This window comes from Heteronotia binoei, chromosome 21, assembly GCF_032191835.1.
Source record: "Heteronotia binoei isolate CCM8104 ecotype False Entrance Well chromosome 21, APGP_CSIRO_Hbin_v1, whole genome shotgun sequence".
In the NCBI taxonomy this organism is placed as follows: Eukaryota; Metazoa; Chordata; class Lepidosauria; order Squamata; family Gekkonidae; genus Heteronotia; species Heteronotia binoei.
Window position 1 is genome coordinate 163,910,289 of NC_083243.1, and position 25,517 is coordinate 163,935,805.

Genomic DNA, 25,517 nt, shown 5'->3' on the forward strand with positions numbered 1-25,517 from the left:
TATTTGAGCGTTCTCCGGAAACAATCCCTGTAAAACATTGGTGAAGATCTCCTAATTACCTTCCATCTCACTGGTCTCCAATTTTGCTCATTCCCCTATTTAATTAGGAGATATCCCATTTGGGTAAAATTTTATCCTTATGAAACATGCATTTCAAAAAAATTCACCTTTAAATGCAGCGGCCAAAACTCCCTATGCTTGTCACACACTTGCTACTGGATCCATCCCAAAGTCTCCTGGCTGCACCCCCAAAGTCCCCAGATATTTCTTGAATTCGACTAGGCAACCGTAACCTGTACTTTTTTTTCACCTTTCACCATCACCAAAATTATTGTTTATAATCCACTATTTGTTTAGCACTAAGAATAAAACTGTTGTTGTTGAACTGCCTGGGTCCTCATGTGTATTTGGTTACAAATAAAAGATTTTGCTGATAAGGAAGGCACAAGGGTCAGGGGGGTGCTGTGAGCCCTCCCAAACAGATCTCTACCAAAGTGGTGGCAGCCAGTAGAAAAAAAACCCTCCCTGGTCCCTGTGACATGAGATCACACAGAAGTCCAAAGGTCAAATGCCAAAACAACAGAAGCTAGCCCAAATGAGTATAACCTTGAGGGGTACTGCCAGGGCAAAAGCTTCTATAAGCAGCCCTGGTGCTGGAGTTTCCAGCACCCCAGGCTAGATGTTGCCCCTCCACCCCCACCTAATTAAATTTGCGTGCGCTCAGCACGCGCGCTGATGTCGTCGTTATGACGTCGCTGTCACACAAATCAACTTTGCGAAAGCCACCTGAGGCTCGGGCAGCCTCTGCAATGCGCTCTCTCCTTCCCCCCGCCTGACGAGGCTCGGGCAGCCTCCACCATGCGCTCTCTCCCCCCCCCCGACTTTGCAAAGGCTGCCCAAGCCTTGGGAAGCCTCTGCAAAGCGCTCCCTTCCTCCCCACTGCCCAACTTTGCGAAGGCTGCCCAAGCCTCAGGAAGCCTCCACAAAGCACTCCCCCCCACCGACTTTGCGAAGGCTGCCCAAGGCTTGGGGAGCCTTCACAAAGTCCTGGAGGCAGCAGGCACACTTAGAGCTCCTGCACTGCCCATGAGGTGCGGTGTGCTGTGATCTCGCTGGGTGGGGGTGGGAGCGGAAGGGCCAAGGCACAGCCAATCACGCCAGGGGGGAGGCGGGATCACAGGGGCAGTCAATTGTGCCGGGAGGGGAGGTGGGATCGGAGGGGCAGCCACCAATTGTGACGGGAGGGAGGCACCCCTGTGGGAGCCGGCACCTTAGGCCCTCGCCTAGTTCCCCGACCAATATTTTTAGACCCAGTCTGCCACTGCATCCAAGTCTGATATTTAAACCATACAACTTTAGTATGAATGGGAAAATTGTACAGCCTCAGAAAATGAATATCTGAATACGTTTTAATAGATCAAAAGTCATTTCCATAGGTCAGGTCATGTTCCCCAGATCATGTGCCACAAACCAGCATGCAAGAATAATTATAAATATGAACTCTCTTCAATACCCTTAAAAGCCAAAACAGGGAATCTTGAAATCACCTGTGAGGAAGGTAGATCCAAGTGGGCAGCCGTGCTGGTCTGAAGCAATAGAACAAAGCAGTAGACAAGTACTACCTTTAAGACCAATTAAGTCTTATTCAGAATGTAAGCCATCTTTAAATATAGAGAAAGTGGGCAGTGAGTTGGTATGTAGAGTCATGGGAATGTTTTTAGCAGATTAAAATAATCACAAATTGGGGTCTGTGTTTGTATGCTTTTCAGAAAACTAAAATATGGAACTGTACTCATCTCAGAAGCAGCAAGCACGCAGTAGACACAAACAACATCAGGGTGAGGAAACGGGACAAGTCTAAGCCTGCAATGCAAATCTGGCAAACCTCCCAAAATGAAGGTTCAAGATGCCTATTTACAGGAAGAAAGAGCAAAATAATGCAGGAAACTGTCTGAAACTGCTTCTTGCAACGCTTCCCCACTAGTCAGATGCCTTTAACAACAAATATACCACACACATAACACACTATTTCTTCCTGGGAATTCTGTACCCATCCCTCCCGGAAGAACAGAAGGAGATATTTTGGTCTGACCCTGATATTAGTCCCTGTGGGAGTTTGCCTTGTTTCCTGGTAAACAATAGAAGAGCAGAGTATGAAAACTGCTGCTCTTCTTTTTCATTATAGTAGCTGAGTAGCCAGAGGGAACAAAAATGAAATCCCTGGACTAAGATCTTTAGTATGCTACTTTTTTTTGGGGGGGGGGGGGGTGCTGTTTCTTTGCTTGTTTAAATAAAACAAGTGAGATCCCCTAGAGACCAGAAAGGGACTTTTTTTTCTTTGTGGGATGCAGTACAAATTCAGTTTTTCCCACTTTATGTTGGATTTTGCCTCTTGAAACAGTAATTTGGAGTGATAGGTCCCTTAGCAAGCTCTGGCTAGCTATTCTTGCCTCACCATGGAAAAGTACTGGCTTGAATTGTATCTTCCAGCACGTCCATCCTGCACAAAGAGGCCTTTAAACTCCAAGGTAGAGCCAGAAAAGTATTTTCTCAAAGGGAAGCTACCCAAGTGTAACCATACTCCTTTCGATAGGCTGCTGAGTGAAACACAAATGCACTGTGAACTGGGCTTCTTCAGCCATTTGTTACACAACTGACAGGTGTCAAATGCTCTCAATACATGGAGTGCCATGCCAATTACTAGACTAGTTACAATGCAGAGGAAAAGCTGGATTGCTTAGGCACTAGCTTATGAATAAGAGACACTGCTCTGGTCAGCATTTTTCCTTTTGTGTTCATGGGATGGTTTCTGGAGTAATTCTTGTGGATGACTAGATGCAGAAAGCATAATCGCTTTAGGTCACTCACCTGATTGTCTTGAAACAATCCTGTGCGGTAAATTGTTAACTTCCCTCCTGTACATTGTTCCTTAACCTTTAAACCATTACCACCTCCCAAGTACACAACATTCTTATTTTGTACTCTTCCCATTTATTAATTAGAATATTTATATCCCTCCTTTTCCACCAATCACACCAGCTCTAGGCGGCTTATTTGTATAACTGCTGTCAAGCCACAATTGACTTATGACAACCACAACAAGGGGCTTGCAAGGCAAGTAAGAAGCAGAGGTGGTTTGTCATTGCCTTCCTCTGCAAAGTCTGTCCTAGTGGCTTCCAGTCCAAGTATCCACACATCTTTGCTTCCAAAAATCTGACAAGATCGGTCTATACCACGCCACCTTCCCTCCCCTAGCAGCTTACCCTCCCCAAACCAAATCTGACAAGCATGTTAACAAACAGCATTGCTATAAAAACACACCTGTACAACTTTCCCTCAAAATAATAACCCACTAATGAAATTAACTGCAAAAGGCCAACCTAAAAACAATGCATTTATATTTCTTGTGGACAGCAGGCAATACAGGGGCCCTTTTCACCTCCTCATAATGCTGGAGCTGCTGCAGAAAAACAGCAGGCATATGCTGTGGCCAGAAGCACAGTTTAAAGGATGGGCTCAACATCAGGGGAGCAGCCCCGGGAGGATCTGCATGTATGTGTATCCATGATATATGCAAATAATATATAGATCACAGGAATACCTTCAGTGAAACCCTCAAGCCTGATGGCCATCACCCAACTCCTTCATATTGAGTTGGATCAACAGTATCAGTGGTGGCAGCTAGTGTAAATTACGTGAAACCATAAATCCTAATCCTTGAGAAATTGTAAATTCCCAGTATATAGACATCTGGGACCAGCTGAATGCTGTTATCAGCCTCTAGTTTTAGTATTCTTGATCTTGGTTTGCATCCACTGATGGCTTGAGTGAGTGCTGAATATGTTGTCCATTCACATTATAACCCTTTTAGAGAGACAGATAAAGGACCTTGGACATGTTTCCATGACCCATCATGCAGAAAGAAATGGTTCTATTGTAGGAAGAAATGGTGGGAATCTGTGAATGTAAGTTTATACCTAAACGCAAGACTACAGAACATTGTTGGACTCCACTTTCTTCCTGGCTAAATTCCATTTCCCAGGTGGCATACATGCTTTTTGTAAAACTGAAGGATCAGTTCTCATTTCGCAGCACGCATGGAGATGTCAGGATTTGGTCACATGCAGGGCAGAGGAGCATCCTTGTAATTCTGACTACCTACATTCTGTCCATGTAACAAATTGCCACTCAAAGGAAGAAGTATCCCAGATGGCTCCTTGGAATATGTGTTACAGTCTTGTCAGTCGAAATAAAAGTCATATAAAATGTAAATAATACTTACACATGTAAATGATATTTACACAACATAAGCACTGAGCCACTCAGAAGAACTGTTTGCATGCTCTCTCTCTCTCAATAACTTAGTCTACTTATATGGTCATTTTAAAAACAGTAATTTTCATATGATATGCTTTGTCTGGGCAGTTACAGCCACCAAGAGTCTAGTTATACCCAGCATAACTCATTCTTCTAACAGAAAAGACAAAAAGTAAACACACTGCCCTGACCAAATGGTCGTTTACAGCCAGACAGAATACAATGGGCCAGATTATTGAAGCATGATTTATTGTTCCAAATACACATACTGAGTACAAACCATTAAGCCAGAGGCAAGAGGCACCAACAGGGATACTATCCAGGGTCCAGAGATTAAGGGAAGTAGGTGGTTTTGGCAAGAGACCAAGAGGTAGAAGAAGATGGGTGGGCACCTGTGAAAGAGGGTTGTGATTAAGGGCTAACCATGACCTCTGTTTGTCACTACCATTTATGGAATAACTTCGGAAAGAAGAATCCCATAATGACAGAGCTTTGGGAATTATGCTGTGTTGGTTACTAGCCCCAAAACAATAGCTCCTGGAAGTTCAGATGAGAACATTCAGACTGAGACATATGAGCATTTTAAAGTTTGGGTGTTACCTTGTCTTGCTTGGCTTCTGGGCTTGATTTTATTCAGGCCGTCCCAATATGCACTTGCTTAATAGTCACTGCATCACTTCTGTGTCAACTGGTTATAGTCACTATATGCTACCACCAACTAGCTTCAGCAGGGGTATCAGGTAGGACTGGACGGGACTACTATATCATCTCCCTTTTTGAAACAGCAGTGAAAATAGCCTTTAGAAATGCCTCCTCTCTCTCTCTCAAACAGCACACAGCAACAGTAATAATATATGAGCATTACTAGCACACGGCAGGTAACATCAGGTTAACATATATAAACCCCAGAGTTATACAGATTTATAAAAAAACAACAGTCGGGACAACATTTTTGAGAAATCAAAATGGCATTTCAGTTGACAGATTCATTAATTAATTATTGTATGGCATCGTGTGTAGAATAGCCAGGAGATCTGAAGATTTTTCTGGCAGCCACAAGTTCTAAGTGTTATTCTAGCGGTGACAAATAAAGGTAATGTAGGAGTGCTAGAACAAAGAGTTTCCAGTGCATCCAGGAAGTCTTAAATTCTCTTTAGGGTCTGACTACCAGAAGAAGATTATTATGTTAATAAGTATTATTCTGCAAATAATAAAAGACAGAAAAGCTGTGAAATTTTCAGTAGGGGATCTGTATGTATGAATGAACATTGTCTATGAAAACAGCTATAATCTTTACTGTCTTTCAGCTTAGCAATTAAAGGCCCTGGTTTAGCAAGCTCATACTTTAACATAACCCTCTCTCTGGATAAGAAATGTGCTGTAATGGATTCATAACTGAAGAAAGTGGTACTAAAATGCCAAAGGGGGATCCATTAAAAATCAGAGCAGAAAAGAACTTACAGTATTTTGATAAATTCATGCATACTGAACTTTAAAAAAAAATAACATTAGATGTTGACTTGGGCATAAAAGTCAGTATTTCTTGTTAAGAGTGAGATGCTTATTTTTATCACTTGCTGTCATCTTTGAAACAGGTGTATGGGGTGGGGGGAATTATGCAGCAGCCCCCATGTACTGTTTAGGCACAGAAATTTGCTCTCACAACAACACCCGCAGTATTTTCTTCATAGAAATCTCCTCCCTTCCGTCCTTCATAACTGAAAACGTACAGGTCTGGGCCACAATCCAGTGCGCAGTTAAGTATGCTGAAGCAGCTCACAGTAAACATGAAAAGTGTGAAGTGAAGACTTGCATTCCCAAAAAACATGGAGCGCATACCAGGGAGCAGCCAGTTCTGTCTCCCCAGCAAATGGCTCCAGTTACTCTGTACATATGTTTCTCGTTCTCACTGCATGTGTTTACAGGAGGTCACCTCAGTGAAGTGCAACTGTGTTTCTTAGGCTTTAATAGAGAAAATTATGGCTCCAGGGAACCATTTGGATTTAGAAGAAGATGATTTTGGATTTATATCCTGTCCTATATTCTGAATCTCAGAGCGGTCATAATCTCCTCTATCTTCCCCCCCACCCAAAGAACAAACACCCTGTGAGGTAGGTGGGGCTGAGAGTGCTTTTACAGCAGCTGCCCTTTCAAGGACAGCTTCTATAAAAGCTATGGCTGACCCAAGGCCATCTGAGCAGGTGCAAGTGGAGGAGTGGGAAATCAAACACGGTTCTCCCAGATAAGAGTCCGCGCACTTAACCACTACACCAAACTGGCTCTTAGAGGTTTTGAAATTAACATTTCTCCTCACTAAATCCAAAACACAGAATATCATTCTTGCCAAAACTTGAAATTCAAAATATTGGCTTGGACCGACACATTTCTGTGGGAGCAAGTCCTTGTGCCTGTGGACTGCAGTCCCCCCACATCTCATGACAGACTAATATGCACCCCCCCCCCCAATTCTGTTCCTGCAAAATTTAATTTGTTTATAAAATATCAACTCTGACTTGCCTCCCAGAGTAGCAACAAAACATTTCTCAAATAACAGAATAATATCATAGCCAAAAAATGGAACAGTTGCAAGTACAAGCATTTAAAATCACAGCACTTCCTCTGGAAGTGTGAAGCAGCAGGGTTTAATTAGGCCTTCCAAGAGTGTTGCAGTAGAAGAATGGTGATGGAAAAGGCCCTCCTCCACTAGGTTAGGGTTGCCAGCCTCAAGGTGGGAGCTGGAGATCGCCTGAAATTTCAACTAACTTCCACACTGCAAGTAACAGTTTTACCTGACTGCCAGCAAGGGGTCTCCAGTCCTCTTTCTGGGAGTATTTTGCATGATGACGTCACCTGGAAGTGACATCATCACACCAGGCATGTCGCACAGGGGGCACGCTATCATTGGGGGGACTCTTATGTCACCACAGAGTTTTTACCCAAATGCTAGAGCACCCCCATGACATGCCTGGCATAATGATGTCATCACTGGGTGACAGCATCATGGTGGGCACACCAGACATGCCAAAGCTCTTCGGGGGCAGGGCTCCCACATCAGCCAATTCTGGTGGCTGATTGGAGGCCCCAAAAGTGGGGGGAAACCCATTCCCATTTGGGGAATGGCAAGCCTAGTTCTCCTGGAGAAAACAGCTGCTTTGGGGGTGGGGGTTGGACTCTATGACATTATATCCTGCTGAAATTTCTCCCCACCCCAAACTCTGCCCTTCCAAGGCTGCACCCCCAAATTTCCCAACCCAGAAATGGGAACCCTACTCCACCTACTCACTGGTTTCACCTCGTCACTGGCTTGCATACAGAACCTGTCTTCAACTGCCAGTCTTAATACAGGAAGAGGTTCTGAAGGAAGAATGTACCCCTTCATGCCAGCTGGGCTCAAGCCACAAAGGGCTTTAAAGACGCTAGCAAGCTACTTCACTTAAGTCCCAGAATTTTTATTTATTTATTTATTTATTTTATTTATTTAAGATTTATATCCCGCCCTTCCCACAAGTGGCTCAGGGCGGCTTCCAATAGTAGATCCATCAAAATTACACATATAAAGGGATCCATATTTAAAACAGATAAAACAGATAAAACAGATAAAACCCTAGTTATTAATACACATAAATGGCTTTGATGGCAGGTAGTGGAGCCATATATGTGGAACCTAGAAATAGGCCACAAAGACAATTTGTTTCACTTTTATTCCATTTCTCCTCCAAAGAATTCAGGACAATATACATGGTTCTCCCTTACTTCATTTGATCCCCATTAATAGCCCTGTGAGGTAGTTTCTGTTTAAGAGAACAACTGCCCCAAGGTCTCTCCAGGGCTAATCCAATAACCTAACCACTACACATACTGGCTCTCGCCATAATTCAGTCAAGGAGTGGAATAATGCCTAGTATCAGAGGAATCCTTTCCAAAGTAGTGATGCCCTCCACTGCCGACAAAGAGCAGTGCAAACAGACCATAAAAACATGAGAAAAGTCCTGCTGGTTTCAGACTAGTGGTCCATCAATACAGCATCCTGTGTCACATAGTACCCAACCAGTTCCTCTGGAGATCCAACAACAAGGCATAGGGGCCAAGGCCTTTCCCCGATGTTGCCACTGGGCACTGATATTCAGTGCCTCTGAAGGTGGAGGTTGCCCTCAGTCACCATGGCTAATAGTCACAAATAGTTCTATCCTCCATGACTCCATCCAATCTCCTCCAACAGCATCCAGTTCTTTACATGCACCAGTAATATCTTTTTGCACCATGGCATTTGGAGCACTGACCTACGTTCATTCTGGTTTGATAGGGATATCAGAAAAACAAGGAAAATGGAATCTGAAGAAATGGATGTCAGGCTTAATTTGCAGAAAGTTTCCAGAAATAGCTATGACGTAACAGCACATGGAGAGCCGTGACATAGGCACATAAAGCTAGATATTAATAATAGAGTCCTGTAGTCTGTAATTACCTACATCTTTTTGGACTTTACTGGTAAAGGCCAAGATAGTGGAACAAATCAATCTGGAGTTCTGGAAAGTGCCTGCTTCCATAGCAAGAACTGGGCAGCCACCCAAAGCTGAAGTGCATGGGACTAAATTAAGAATGGAACCCAATTAAACTGATTAAAAATTCAAGAAAACAACAGAAGTTATCATTACAAGGAAGGGGCTGAGCACAGAGGCCTGTGGGTTGATGCTGGTGTCAAATACATCCACCCCATTTTGTATTCCAGTTCTTGCAGAGATCAGGATTTCAAAGGCATTTTTGTTTATTTTGCAGATAAGCATTCAAAGAAAAAAGGCTTCTGCATTTTGCTGGTATGAGTCCTGTCTGGGAGGCAAATCTGGGAGGTCAGTCCCAGAAGATGGTGTTGGGAGATTCCTGCTCTGTTCCATGGCCATTGGCCTGTGGGTTCTGCAGGGTTCAGTCTTATCCCCCCATGCTATTTACATTAGCCCCCTGGGAGAGGTCATCAGGAATTGTGGGCTGAAGTTTCACTAGGGTTGCCAGGTCCAGCTCAGGAAATATCTGGGGACTTTGGGGGTGGAGCCAGGAGACTTTGGGGGTGAAGCCAGGAGCAAGGTTATGACAAGCAAGACTGAACTCCAAAGGGGGTTCTGGCCATCACATGTAAAGGGACTACACTTCTTTTAAATGCCTTCCCTCCTTTGGAAATGATGGAAGATGGGGGCATCTTCTTTTAGGGCTCATAGAATTGGACCCCTTGGTCCAATATTTTTAAAATTTGAGGGTTTTTTAGTAGATGCACCAGATGTTATGTTAAAAATTTGGTGCCTTTGCCTCAAAAAAAACCAGCCCCCCCCCAAAGCCCCAGGAGAGCTGGGGGAGCGGTGCACGATGTGTTTGCTCTTCAGCTCTGAGGTATTCTGAATGCCTCAGAGGCAAGCAAATGCATCTCCCACCCAGTCCTTCTGGGTCTATGCTGGGTGGGGGGTGCAGGGTGGCACCTTGCCCCTTGCCTGGGGTGCTGGAAGCCCCAGTGCTGCCCCTGGTGAAAGCACCCATTGATCAGAACATAATTATTTTTAAATACTGTTTTGAAATATATAACATTTGATCTAATGTACAAATGGATTCTCATAGTAGCTTACAATTGCAAAACATAGACAAAAACATTAATATAATCAAAAGTTATTTCGCAGCAGGTTTTTTTATATCTTGGGACTTCCAGAAGGAAATGTTCATCAAGCAATCATGAAATGTAAACCTCATCATCTGGTAAAAAGGCAGCAGAAATGAACATCAGAGCTGGGCCAGAGAAGGAAACTAGGGAGACTGTTTCCTGTCAGGTTACCTAGACGAGCCAAGTCCATGCCTCACCCAGAACTATATACATGGCTATTTAGGAGTGGAAAAATGTCTAGCATCAGAGGAATACTTTCCAAAGTGATGATGCCCTCCACTGCCAACAAAGAGCAGTGCAAACGGACCAAATATGCAACCCACATTCATTTTGGGAGTAGGCCAAGGAGGCAGCTGCCTAGGGTACCACCTGGCCTAGAGGCCACTGCCAGGCACCCCCTCTTCCCACGTGCAGCGTTTGTGCTCCTTGGAGCCTGCCTTCCCCAATGGAAAGTAGACTCCATGGAGAGCAGATGCAGCCCAGCCAGTATTGCGTTCCCTGGGTCTGTTACAGACCCGGGAAACATGAAAGTGGATGGCCCAGCAGGGATAAATTAACCAATTGTAAAAGCTGAAGAAGGGCCAATTACAGTTTCTAAAAATTGGCTCCTGTTGAAGTTGTATGTTTCCACTCATCCTTCCTACTCTACTTTAACAGAGCCATGGTGTGGGAGCTATAGCTCAGTGATAGAGCATCTTTCTCGCATGCACAAGGTCTTGCCACTGGCACCTCCAGCTAAAAGGATCGTAGAAATGGTCATGTGAAGGTCTTGCCCCTGACACTTCTAGCTAAAAGAATCATGTAGTATTCTCAAAATTTTTATTGCTTAATCTTACAATTTTTTAAAAATAATAAAACTTTAAATAAAAAAACTGTAAATTAAAAATGTAAATAGCTTAAAGTTTCTTCATTTTTCCTACAATTCTCTGTTTTAAAAAAAAAATTGGGGGGGGGCGCTAGTGGGCTGCTCACCTAGGGCACTAAAAACCCTAGCACCAGCCCTGACTATATAGCAATAAGCAATCACTTGTTATCAAGTTTGGAAAATTGCAGTTTGCTTCAGATTGTCACTGAAAGAACTAGAATTATGATAGCTGGTCAATTTTAAAAAAATAACAAAAACCACCATTGAGAAGGTGAGGGCAGTGGCAGAATGCATGCTGTGCTTGTAGAAGATCCCACATTCTAGCCTCAGCCAGGATTTTTGTTTTTTTTAGCAGGAACGCAGCTCTGGCTGGCTTGGTTCCCGGGGTGTGACCTAATATGCAAATGAGTTCCTGCTCAGCTTTTCCTACAAAAAAAGTCCTGTGTGGACAACTGTGATGTCAGGGGTGTGTGGCCAAATATGCAAATGAGTTCCTGCTAGGCTTTGTCTACAAAAAAAGCCCTGGCCTCAGCTATATTTCCAGTTAAAAGAAACTCAAGTAGCAGATGTAGGAACAGACCACTGCCTAAGAATCTGGAAAACTTTGAACCCACACACATAACTATATGCAGCTAGACTTTTAAAAAATCTAGATATTCATGCTGATTTTTTTTTTATTTTAGAAGGCCTTCAAAGTAATTTACAAGAAAACAAAAACAATAAAGTTATGACACTGGAGTCAACAAAGAGGAGGAGGAGGAAGAGAAGAGATTGGATTTACATCCCACTCTTCACTTAAGAATCTCAGTGCGGTTTACAACTTCCTTTACTTTCCCCTCCCCATAACAGATACCCTGTGAATGAATGAACTTTTTATTACGGTCATAGACCAATATAAAAACTATAACACATCATGTAAAAACCCTCCTAAACTACATAAAATACAATAAAATACATAAAACTTTTCCACACCTATCCAGGTCGGGGATAACTAAAATATAATTTAACCAATTTTAAAATCCAGAATCAGTTCAAATTAATATAAAATCCTTTAAATCAGAATATATAAAATCGTTTATAACCTAAAATTCAAACAGATCATACAAAACCTACAATTTCTTGTTTCTTAGTATGGAACTTCACAAGGTAATGGCAGAATTTAGCTATCTGTCTAGAGATAGATGGACTTGCATCCACCAAGTTTCTCCAAACTTGCCCTGTCCGCATCTGCTATTGGTTTGACTACAAACAGGGAAACAAACCTGTCCCTATATGCTTGGTGGAATGGGCATCGAAAAAACATTTGAGTCATCAACTCCACCTCTCCCATAGCACAAGAACAGCGTCGATCTTCGTACGGAACTTTTCTATATTTCCCTTCTAACACTTTTGAGGGCAAGGCTGTGCATCGAGCCAATGTAAAGGCTCTTCTGTGAGCTGATACCTCCAAATAAGAAAAGTACTTGGCCATCCTCATAACATATTTGGTCTCAGTAGACGCCAAAAAAGAAGGGGCCTGTTCTAGATCCCTTTGTCTCTCTATATCACAGATTCTTTGTTTGATAATACTTTTTGCTTTGGCATTACTCTGCGTCAAGAGGTTTTCAAGTGAGAATCCTATACTTTCCAAATTGCTTTCAACCAATTGCAGCCACCTTGGCCTATAGGGGTCTTGAATTATTAGAGGAAAGAGGCCTTTTTTGTTTGTATAGATTCTTAGCCATTGGTATGCCGAAGATAACGTAATTCTGGCCTCAATTCTCATTTGCCCAGTTTCTAGTCACAAAAGGGCATTTGGCACACCTGGCGGGAGCTGCAAGATGTTACGGAGAAATTTAAATTGCACTTTCTCAAGAGCCTGTAATTTTTTAGCCGAAATACCCAGGTTAATACCATAGAGCAGTTGTGTTAAAACTTTATATTGGAACAGTTTCAGTGCTGCCGGAACATAAAAGCCCCCCTTAGAATGAAAAAATCTCAGGATAGCATACATTGTTTTCTCAGCTTTCTCCATCCTCATATTACAATGTTCAGTATAGGCGCCTGTATCCTGAATTACCATTCCCAAATAAGTAAATTTTGTTACTTGTTCTATTTTCTCCCCTTTCATAGTCCAATACCTCTTCTTGGCTTTTTTACCAAAAGCCATCACTTTTGTTTTTTCAAAATTTATTACCAAATGTTCGTTTTCACAATACTTAACAAAGCTGTCTAATGCCCTCCGCAACCCAATAGGTGTTCTAGATAACAGTACCACGTCATCTGCATATAGCAGTACTGAAAGGTGGCGAAGAGCCAGCTTTGGGGGGTGTAATTTAATATCAGTCATATGTTCCACCATATCACTGATGTAATAATTAAATAAGATGGGGGCCAAAAGACAACCCTGTCTTACAGCCTTCTTAATTTTTATTGGTTCTGTGAGTAATCCTTGCATATTGCATCTCACCCCTAAGAAATGATTCTTCATGGAGGCCACGAATAAGAAATAGAAGCCTTTTATCAATATTGGAAGCCGCTAGTTTTTGCCACAATCGTTGCCTTGAGATGGAATCAAATGCTGCCTTTAAATCAATAAAAGCCGCATATAGAGCGGTTGTACCTTTGCCAGAGTACTTCTCAATTAGCTGTTGCAATATCAAGCAGTGGTCAGTTGTCGACCTTTCTTTCCTAAATCCAGCCTGTTCCAAGGGCATAATAGACGGGACAGAGAGGTAGACGGGACAGAGAAACTACTCTTGAGAGAACAGCTCTGAGACAGTTATGACTGACCCAAGTCACTCCAGTGGCTGCATGTGGAGGAGTGAAGAATCAAACCCAGTTCTCACAGATGCTCTTAACTACTACACCCAACTCGCTTTACTATAGTTTACTTGACTATACCAGACTGACATAACCATTAAGATCTACAATAGTTCAAAACTATACCACACTCAGTTGCTGACCTGAAAGCCACTAGTTTTCAACATAAGAACATCAGTGGGAGACTCTAGAGTGAAATTGCAGAATTATAAACCATTAATAGGGTTTATTGTAATAACCAGAAAAAGCAAAATGATACTTCTCATCTACTATATTCAATTAGCTTAACGGGGTGGGGTGGGGGCCTGAATGGTTGCTGTGCTCATACTGGATTCCTTTCAGTCTTGTATGAAAACAGGATTGTCAATAAGCCTGGAGAAAAGGACTTGCCCTTTTAATATTGTTTAGTTCATGGACCAGGTGAGACTCTTAAAACAGAGACTGGGAGCAAAATATTTGGTTTCAGAAAGCAGTGAGGGCAACTTGTTTATGGAGCAGCCCCCTGTGGAACTCAAAGAGGATGAATACATCTACATTTTAGCCTTGACAGCAACTATACTAGGAAATGAATCAAGAATGAGTGCTGGCATGTCCTGACCTGGATAGCCCAGGCAAGCCCGATCTCATCAAATCTTGGAAGCTAAGCAGAGTCAACTCTGGCAAATACTTGGATGGAAGGCCTCTTTGGAATACCAGGAGCTGGGAAGGCAGGGGCAGGCTTTATTCAGGCACCTCTCTGAATATCCTCCATGCCCCCAGTAGGAGTCCATCACCAGAGAGTGCCATGACTTCCAAGTGCATGTGTGTGCACACACTCACATGCACATATAAATACAAAAACTCCAAAGTGAATGAGTGCTGGCACGAGGTGATTCTCAGGATGGGGGAATCTCCTGCTGATGCTGGAATCACTAAGGCTGTCCTACACAATTTCTCTGCAGTTGGAATGGTCAGAAAGGTGTCAGAAAAGAGAGCTATGGTTGCCAGCTTGCCTGGAGAAAAATGTCCTGTCCCTTGAATAGAAGTGTCATGTGTGGAAATGGACAGCTGATGCTTTCCATAGCTTGGAGATAAAACATTACCTGGTAAATACCAAAACATTAAACCTCCATTAAAGGGATGGTACTTCCTCCCCCCTGCTCCCCCAGGCCTGTTGGCAAACAAAATACATGCCATAAATTAACTATCTTCTATTTCATGGCTTCTTAAGCTCAGTGCTCACAATGTTACCTTCTCTGCATATATGTGTATATATACACACAGATTAGAGAGACAGACAGAAATATGTGCAGACTGAGGTTTCACTTCATGCACCTTGAAAGCTCATGCTACAATAAATGTGTTCGATTCTGAGATGCTACAAGTTTTCATTTAGTTTTTGCTAACATGGAATTCAGGGTTTTTGATTTTCTACTGGCCCTCAAACTCTTGACATCCCTGCTTGACTATAACATCTTAATGCAGAGGTGACAAATTCATTTGTTGTGAGTGCTGAATCTAATGTAAATATCTTTGTCAGGCCAAGCCATGCATGGCATAAAACATAATGCCAGGTACCGGAAATACAAACTTTATAAAGGACAGCTGGTAAGCTCCAAGTTTGTGTGTCCTCACTGCAAGGCCCCATGCACTGGGATGGGGTGCAGGGGAAAACCCACATCATCAGACTGGAGAGCCAACAGTGCAGTGCTGTGCAGATGCTCCCATGCTGCCCACACCTGGAAGACAAACCCCCTTCCTTAACCTGCTTATGCCTCCACTGTTGTGAGTCTAGGCCCCAGGATAAAATGCAAAGAGCCCCAGAGCCATCATGGAAGTGGACTGGGAAGACAAGTTAAACTAATCTCCCAACTGTGATTATGGGGGGCAGCAGCCCAGGCCCAAAGCCATGAGTTCAGTGGGACCCAGCCAAGCAGAGCCTGATAAGCTGGAGATGCCCATGCAGCAGCAGCCACCTCCAGCCAAGGCTGCCAGATGATCCATTATGAGACAATGCTGGGGGTTCAAGCTAGAGATAGTTAGCGAGCCATGCCACCTTCATGTGGTGGTAGCCATCTAGGGCTGAAGGCCACCAGACATCTGATGGGGGAGCAGGCATTGGAGGCACAAGGCCATGCATGTGGCAGAGGCCCCAGGCCACCCAACGACCAGCATAACTTGAGATCGCCAGCACTGCTCCACCATGAGGTGGCAGCCACCCATGGCTGAAGGCTACCAGATGGTCCATGGGGGAGGGAGGCTCAGCCACTGAGTTGCATGCTCAGTGATAGGGCTAGGTCCCCAATGGGTGGAAGAAACTGCTAAAGAATGCCCCCATGGGCCAAAGCACAACTGCTGGGGGGGGGGCAAATATGGCAGCGGAGCTGGCTTCCAGCAGGCCCCAACAAAGAATTGTCTGCTCATCAGCATCCCCCCTCCCCCATGTGCAAAAGATGATCCCTGCAGCCACCTGGGACAGCATCCCCAGAGCTGTAGGCTGAGTGGAGAGGTACAAATGCGGCTGCAGTGGCTCCCAACTTACCAATGAGGCTGTCCTGAAGTGAAAGGGATTCTGCTTGACTGCTGCAGATGGGGTTGTTCCACAGTGCTGAAGCCACAATTGGAGTGGCTCCACCCTCCCACCCCCTTAGCAGCCTCCTCTTCCCTTCCTCGCACCAGTTGCTCATGGGCTGCATAAGAACCCCAGATGGACTGGTTCCATCCCTCAGGGTTTATGCTTGACACCCCTGTAGGGCTTCTCCCCAAAATCTGCTGTATGAAATACAGTTCACATGACAACCACAGTCATTTCAGTTCCCATCTGTTGCTTTACTGTTTCTGAACAATCTTTTTCTGAACAATCCCACTTATGATTACTCAGTACTGAGAGCTTTATACATGAGATAAGCTCAGTCTTGCAAACAAGCAGTTGACGAGTGGGGTACCGTGAATGTTCAAGACCTTCTAACATTCAATAATCCAGTGTGAAAACATCACACAAGTGCTACCAATTATGGGACACACTAGGAACTGTGGAATGTTTGCTGTCAGTCTGTGGAATTCCTTAACTTTGTTAATTCACACACCTGCCACCTGGCTGGAGTGCCAGCAATTGCAGCCGCTGGACAGAAATGCTGCCAAACATACCTATGTGGAATGTGAAGTAAATGAAAACGAGCAAGGACTACTAAAGGAATACCTGTTTTCTGGATTCCCTTCCTTAATGGGCCTTTAGCTCTTGCTGTGCTATTGTTTCTTTGATTACAATTTCAGTTTCTGGTCTATCACATTCTGAAAGAGGCCTTCTTCCTGTGTTTATATGTATTCATATATTCCAATCAGAATGTATATTTTAAATGTATAGATTTCCATTAAAACAGTTATTTTAATTGCTCAATTATTGTTTACTCCACATTAAAGTCCAGAGCAGAAGCAAAAAGACACCATAAAACACCTTATTTTAAAATGCCACAGGTTTTTGATTGTCCAAATTAAAGTGTCTTATTCTCACTAACATCAAAGAATGGTGCCTGACAACTTAAAAATTAAACTTACACTGGCAGTATATTCAGAGATACACAGTTTTATTAGAGCTGAGATCAAGAAAAGTACATCATCTTTGCATTCCCTTGCTCCTTGGAGCAGGCAAAATGATAGGCTCTTTGAAATCTAACACACCTTCCTGCCTCGGTATATTGTTCTCTTTTCACCAGGAACCAGCAGATTGGGGCCTTCCCCCCTCCGCTATTTGGACATTGTCTGAGTGCTTGTGACAGAATCACAAACATGGATAGAGGGGAAAGGTCAACAATAAAATACTGGCACACTGTGCCATTCTTGTAAGAGTAATGGAAGGTCATTTGTGGTAGGCAGGGGGGGGGGCTATATGCTGTCAGAATGAAGGGGGTTAACTGACAGGGGCAACCTGGAGGCTGAGGGTCTGTTAGCCAAGCAACCACAGTGATGGTAAAAACAAAACAAAACAAAAACCTTTGAGAAGAGGAGGTCTGTAATTCGTATATTGATTTGGACAAACCAAACCGATATTTAATTTCAGGTCTTGAGATCTGAATAACATCCAGGGCAACCAAGGCCTAGTAAAGAGAAGGTACAGCATCAGGCTCCTCACATTTATGCCTGTGTGGTGTTCAGCACACATGGGCCTCCTTTACTTTCGATCAATTTCTTTGTGTTCATGGCATGATTAAAATATGGTGGACTGCTCTGCTTCACATCACTGGTTGGCATCTACAAGAAGAAAAACTAAGCCTAAACAGAAGAACTGCACAGCTCTCTTGAGGTAACAGCTGTGGTACAATAGGGAACCTGCATGGTGACCTGTGCTTTAATTTCCCTTTTAAAACAGATTATTACACAGAATAAGTACAAAAGGATTTACATATATTATCTCAGTATTCCCTCCAACTACCCTGTAAAAGTGGACCAATATAACACTCCCCACTACTGCAGCAGCTAAAAGAGGGTCACTTGCCTAAAAGGCCACCTCAAATGTTCCTGGCAGAGATGAGATTTGTGGCAGGGACTTCTTGCTTCACAGTTCATGACTGAGCTATGCTAGCTCTTGCTCCCTTTTGTAGACATGCAAGCCCATAACTTTCCATATGCAATGGTGATGCCAATTGGAATGCAGAACATGGACTGATACCCTCACAAGAGAATTCTACAAGAGTTATATCTCATTTACTTCTAGTGCTTCCGTGACAGAGACATGCACAGGTGGAGTAAAGTATACCCTTGTAAGAAAGGGAGAATTGTGCTTGTAAGGGGGAAAGTGATACACAACCACCAATCACCTTGCTTGCCATCCATACACTATAGGGTAAACAGATGTGACACCATGGCTCCTTCCATGCACTGGAATCTATATCATAGGATCTATATAATATCATGCTGTTTGTTTTCCACTAAATACAATACCCCTTTGATATAGTGATGTCGTATGCAAAAAAGAAAAGAAAAAATACTATATGGACAAAAGGAAACAGAAGACATGAAGTAACTCGGTGTTTTTTGAAGAGCACAAGACACAACTGTGTCCTCTAATTTTCAGCCCTGAGTTCTGCTTCTCAGCAGGCTGCCTCCAGGACTAGAAACTCTGCACACTGTAGGGTTGCCAATCCCCAGGTGGGGGCAGGGAATCCCCCAGTTTGGAGGCCCTTCCCCTGCTTCAGGGTTATCAGAAAGTGGGAGGGAGGGAAATGTCTGCTGTGCCCCTAATGCCAAATGAAATGATCACTACAATTGTCAAATCAACTCTCAATAGTATATCTGGAGGAATCTGGTCTTCTGTAGTAATACATAAGCATGACTATTGTAGGGGTTGTTAAATAATCTACAGTAATATCTATCTGACATTATGACAGAGCCAATTGGTTTTTTTCTGTTGTGAGTGCAGCTTGCTTGGTGACTGTGCATGAGTAGTAAGAGACCTCACAAAAGAAAGTTAATTTTGTTAATACATCTGAATAGTTTAAACAGACAATCCATCTGCAAGGTCTGAAGTGAGTTCTCTGCAGGAGTTATGTGAGGAACAAATGAACAAGGATGGCAAGAGGCAGACAGACAAAAGATGGGGGAGCGGGGAGAGAGAGAGCATTTCTTGCGGGAGTTAGGTGAAACAGTGTTCCTGCCTTGCAGGGGACAGACTATGAAAGTTGCTCCCTGGGGATCCTCGGTCTGCTTTTTTGTCTTGGTCTGGTTTTTAAGAATTTAACTTTTTCACTGTACTCTGCTTATACATTTATAAATGCAAACATTAAGAAGACACCAGAAGTCTACTTTTATCAACCAAAAAGAAGCCAAGCAGGGTGGAACATACCACAATTGAAGAGGGGCGGGGGAGAGAGAGGGAGATCTGTGAAGTGCTGCTAATGACGGGAAATGGAGTAAGTGGGATAAATGAAATGGAAAAGCTGGACTCAAGGGTAATCCAAAGCAAGATGGAAGGACAGCATGTAAGAGAAATTAAAGTGATCCTAATGAGAGTCTGGAGGCCGGGCACTACAATTGATTGGCAGCTACAGGGGGGCAAATTGATCTTGAAGCCTAGCTGCAGAGCACTCAGTAGAAGGTGGGTAAGTCCCTCAGGCAGATGAGCAGCCGACAAGTTGTGACTGTAGAGAATTGCAGTCATTAGCTGTAAAGCAAGACACTGTTTATCTATGAGCCTGCCAGCAGTGATGGGAGGAGAAAGCTGGAGAATAAGACCCAGCTGGGCATGAGAAAGATGCTAGGAAAAGAATCTGTGGGAGCTGAAGCAAGAAAAAGTGCAGCCCACGCTAGAAGTTCATGCCCCGGAAGGGGACCAACTGAAGCCTGAAACCATGGGTGGGAAACAGCTTCTTGCATGTTTCTTTACCCATGGCCGTAGTGGGTCAAACCTCTATAGCTGGTATACTCCAAAGTCAGGCCCAACAGTGGGAGTAATTCAGAAAATATGGGAATGGTGGACAGGAAGGCTGCCAGCTTGAATGGGCTAATCTTGATGTTATATCAGATTTTAGCCCTGAAAAAAAGTCACAGATTATACCAAGGACACCCAACCTTTCTAAGCCTGCAGGCACATTTGGAATTCTAACACACCATAATGGGCACAGCAACAAATTGGCTACCACTGGAGGCACCGTGAGCCATAAAATGATCGCCACAGTTTAACTTCAGTAATGCAGTGTTGATCCTTGTGCTGTGGTGCCCACAGCCGGTGCCAGACTTCCTGACGCCCTAGGCTGGAAGGGTGGGGGGCACCCCCGTAACTTAAATTGTGTGGGAGGGCCCAAGGAGCAGCCACTGCCCTCCAGCACCAGTGAAAGGTCCCTGTCAATCACCTGATCAGCGGGACCTTTCAATGGTGTGGGGAGCACTGGCAGAAGCACCTGGGCTGACCTCCCTGTGCAATTTAAAGACCCCACTATGTGGAGAGGAGTGTGGCTGCTTCTGCTGCCTCTCCCACATAATCTGAATCAGCAGCAGGGGCTTGGGAGCCGCCCCCACCAGCTATTCAAATAACATGGGAGGGCTGGTAGAAGCAGCTGCAGTCTCCCTGCATGACTGAAAGAGTCTGTGGACCAGCTGGTCATCGGGGTCTTTAAATTGCCCTGAGAGGTGTGCGGCTGCTCCTGCCGCTCTTCCCATACAATCTAAATTGCCGGCAGGGGCAGCCTTGGCTTGAAGGCTCTTTAAATGGAGGGGGGAAGGCTGGACCAGCTGCTTCTGCCAGCATTCCCTGCACCAGTGAAAGGTCCCGCTGAACAGCTGATCAGCAGGGAGGGCAGCAGCTGTTCCTGGGCACTCTTCCGCTTGATTTAAATCACCTGGGAGGGGCGGCCTCCACCCTTCCAGGGGGTAGCCAATTCACCACACACACCCAGGACTGTTGCTCTAGGCAACTGTCTAATCAGGGTCAACTCACCCACTAGGCAAACTAGGCTGTTGCCTAGGGCGCTGGGAGGGGGGCGACAAATTGGGCTCCCCACCCCCTCCTGGTGCCCCAGCCAAGCACCTAGTTTGCCTGCCTCCTCCGCCCACTGGCCGCTACCGCCGCCTGCCACCACCGCTCGCCACCACCTCTGCCCGCTCCTCACTTCCCTTCCCTTTACCTCCCCCCTGCTGCTGCAATCACAGGGCGCAGTGAGGCGGCAGCACCCCCTTCTCTTTACTCCCCCTCCCCGTGCGTTCACAACCTGATGCAGGTGAATCTTATCTTTAGAAAGACAGGGCTGAAATGGAGGCTTGGTTCCCCTTCCTTTCCGGTTCCAGAAAGGAGCAGGGAGAAGCCTTCATTTCAGCCCTATCATTCTAAAGATAATTCACCCGTGTCAGGCTGTGAACGCACGGGGGGTGGGGGGAGAGAAGGGGAGGGGGTGCCGCCACCACCTCGTGGCATGGGGGTAGGGAGGGGGGCGCTGCATCTAATGCCGCCTAATGGGCATGCCAACCCTAGTGGTGGCAACTGCTACCGAAGAAACATTTTTAAAAAGCTGCACAGCCAATCAAATCTCCAATAGCCAATCAGAAGCCTTGCTGGGCAAAAGCCCAAATGGTCCCTCCCAGTTCTTTATACCACGTGACAGGGACTAGAAAATGTGTTGATGGGCACCATGGCACCCATGAGCACCACATTAAGGACCCCTAGGTTATACCTTCAGAATAAAGCTTTATTCAAAGCCTTGGACCAGGGCACAAATCAGAGCAGGGCAAGAATCAGCTTTGGGGTGGCAAAAAGAAGAAAGACGAAGCCTCCCGCAGCTTACTGTAGGTTTTAAGAGGCTTAAAAATGTATGCAAGGCAGGACAGAAGACTCTGGCAAGGAGAAAAGAGACTTCGATTGGAACTCTCATGGGATCTTCATGGAAATGTGCCTGGCCTTTGCCAACCAGCAGGAACTCCTACTGAAGTGGCGTCCTTCCGTGCTTCCTCTGAAGAAACTGAAATGAAGCCCATCAGGCAAAATGTGTTGTCTCGTTTTTCAATTCAAGAGTGTTTTGTCAAGTGGTGGTAGTGGTTAGGGTATGTTCTGAGAAGTCTGGGGGAAAGGCAAATCTGTTTTAGCAGGCACAAAGAGTAAGTGTTAGTTAAGATGCAGCTCTGATGGAACAAACTGACATCCTCTGTATCCTCAATCTATGAGTGAAATGCCACTCCTCTTTTTTAGAAAGTGGTGGAGGGCTGCACCTGGTGAGGGAAGGGTTAAGGTGGTTAAGAGAATTCTGACCGGTGTTTTGAGAGCAGCAAGAAACAGGCAGCCAAGCAGGTATCTGGATTTGTGCAACTAAGTATGCCCTGGGGACTCAGTAGTAGCTTTCTGTAAGGGCTAAACTTTTTTAAAACTGGCACCGATTGGTGTAATACATGAATAGTTGGCCATGTCATGTATCATATGTTTTTATCTTTTCTCAACATGCTCCATTCTCCCCCCACCCCCAAGATCCAAAGCCATAAGCTTTGCAAATTCATTTGTCAAGGTAACTTATCTGAGACGAGGGATATTGTTCTAAGTTCAAACGCATTCATCACCATGAATGAGTGCTGGGTAACCTGATGCATGAACGCAGGTTTGTCTTAATGCCCATGGACTGTCTCCTGAATGGGCAATCTACTGCCTGGATGGGGTCTGCAAGGGCTGTGAGTGTGTACATGTGCAGAGAGGCAGGCATTTAAATGACCAGAGAGATGCTGAGGAGAGACAGTTGAAAGTATCTCCCTGGAGTTAGAAGGTGCAGTGGCACAAATTACTCTCTGGGGATCTGCTGTCTGTTTTTAGGAATAATCTTCCACTATGCTCAGCATCCACATTTGCAAGTAAAACCTTTATAACAGCTTTAGTGAAGCAAAACCTGACAGCCCTGCCTCTGGAACATGCCCCAGCTGGAGGAAGCAAGGAGAATGCAACATTACTTCAGGATCCAGTTAAAATATGCATCTAGTGGCACATTTACCAGGGTGATGTGAGGAGGGAGAAACTTTATAATGCAGTCCTAAACAGAGTTATGCCCTTCTAAACCCATTGACTTCAGTGACTTTAGAAGGGTGTAACTCAGTTTAGGCATGCACTGTTAGTTCTTTCAGCTCCCCCATCCCCTGAGGTCTGATCCTTTCCCTGGAAGTGGCTTTGTTAATTATGAGGGAGGAGCAGGGAAACAACAGACGCAGTATAGCCCCCTCCCTTTGATCTCCACCCAAGCTTAACACATGAAAGAGGTTACCAGTAGATCCTTCTCTCCCCTTTCTCCACTAGGGCTGTTAAAACATTTTTTAAATGCTAATAGAGGAGGTAAGCTTTTGGGAAAGAAGACTGGGATAAACCAAATCATTTGAAAGGAGTTCTACATAGAGATGTAGAAGGTCCAGGTTCATATCCCAGACTGGCTTTAGGATAGTCACAAGCCTCTCTGTCGCCACCATCATCATCTAGCATTGTGTATGGTACAGCCAGGAGATCCTATGATTGTCTGACAGCCTGAAGTTCTAGCTCTTTTAGAATTATGCACTACTAGGTGGCAAGCTAAACTTATTTTTTGTGTTGAGAGAGCTCTGAAAGAGCTGCAACTGACCCAAGGCCACCCGTATTATGCCTACATTATGACAGAACAAGATTACAGTGACTAGTGCGGTGCATTGAGTAAAGCACCACCCTTTCTGAGGAGGCCTGTATTCAAATTCCTACTAAGCCATGAAGCTTAGTGAGGGACTCTGGGCCAGACACTTTCTTAGCCTACCTCCCAGGATTGTTAAAACAGAAAGGCTCCACCATGAATGCTGCCATGAACTTCTTGGAGGAAGGGTGAGATTAAAATTTGCTAGCAGATCGTTAAATACTTTGTATAGCACAGGTGGTAGAAGAAGCCTGAACTCCAGGTTGCTCTTAATTAGAATCCTCCCACCCAAAGTATCACAAAATAGCCATTGTTCCCCAGAACTTTGTCAGGCTAGATGTTCAGTACAAAAAGAAATCCATGTGATGGTTGGGGTAAACAAAATCTTTTCCTGAATGAAGTGGGAGTCTTACAATGGAATGGAGAATGTTACAGATTTAAATCAGATTACCTGGTACTGATTGCAAAAGAGGTTTAAAGAAGTTTCAAAGACAGAGGTTTTAAAAATCGCATTTCCTTTGCAAATATAAAAACCAGACTAAGCAGATCCAGAAAGCACATTCTCAGGATCATTATACACAGATTAGTTATGCATTAATTGTTAACCTCCAGACTCCACCAATGTGTATTAAACTTTCAAAACCCAATTTTGTAGAATCACTGAACAATTAATGCATAACGGATGCATAACGTTCTTTGTTTTTACAAAAGACCACACAGGAATGAAGCCCACTCATTAGTACATTACTGAACACAGAAATTAGTAGCACAGCCCCTGCTCACAGTCCAAACGGCACAGGGAACAGCTCCACACAAACTGTGGATGCATCCTCAGAGTTTACAACAGCAGCAGCAGCAGTGTCATCTATGGATGCGTGATGCCGGTGTCCTCTTCTTGTCCTGCCTAGAAAAGGCTAGCGCTTGCAAACAGGTGTTTTAGGAGGGACGCGTGTCTGTCACCCTTCAGGGCTATTGCTTCAGACCAACAGGGCTGCCCGCTAGGCACTAACTTCAGGACTGGCTTTGGGGGACCTTCTTCTAACCACACCGAGCAGGTCTGCCATATAAAGCGTGGCACTTCCCTGTCCCGCTTTGCTGCAGCATCTCAGCGTCCCTAAAGGTTTAAGAGGCATCGGCCGCCCCTTTCCCTCCAGATTTGCGGCGGGCTTCCGGGCAGATACCAGGGCTGGGCGGCAGGAAGGGAGAGGCGTCCCTTCTTCCGTCCCTCCTGGCGGAAGAGAGAAGTCCTGCCCGCATTGCCCCTCAGTCGTCCGGCGACCCAGAAGGGAGGGCGGCATGAGCCGCTCCGGGCGGGCAAGTTGGCGTTCCCAGCTGGGCTGGGACGGATCGGGGAGGCGCGAGAGGCAAAGGGAGGGGGCGCTTGGGGGACAGGGCAGCGGCGCCCTGCGGAGGAAGCGGGATCGACGGCGGGGGGTGGGGGGGAGGTACCTGTTTTGCCCACGGCGCTCTGCCCCAGCACCACCAGCCGGAGGGTCCGCGCTGGACTCAGGCTGACGGCGCGGCGCAGGGGCCGCGGGAAGCTCATGCCGGAGTCGGACTTTGGCGCCGCCGGAACTCCCCGCGCCCTCCCGGGCCGCCACTCCTCCAAGCAGCCCCGGCGGGCGCTCCGAAGCCTCTGCCGCTCGAGGAGGAAGGGAGGGCGGGAGGGAGGAGGGAGGCGAGCTCCGCCCAGGGGAGGGAAGACGCCCCCTACGCCCAGCCCCGCTCGCCCGGGCCGCTCACTTAGCGCAGCAGCCGGGGCGGCCTGGCCGGGGACCCCCAGGGGGGAGGGAGAGAGGGG

General features: G+C 45.2%; 1 protein-coding gene across 1 annotated transcript in view; it reads right to left on the minus strand.

Annotated features, from left to right (window-relative positions):
• The window catches only part of LOC132588769 (ras-related and estrogen-regulated growth inhibitor-like), a 49,823-nt gene extending 24,557 nt beyond the window's left edge, over nucleotides 1-25,266 (minus strand). The window contains exon 1 of the mRNA XM_060261197.1: nucleotides 25,166-25,266. Coding sequence (XP_060117180.1) covers nucleotides 25,166-25,262 — 97 coding nt within the window. The 5' untranslated portion in view covers nucleotides 25,263-25,266. The remainder of the gene's footprint in view (nucleotides 1-25,165) is intronic.
• Between the last annotated feature and the right edge of the window lie 251 nt (nucleotides 25,267-25,517).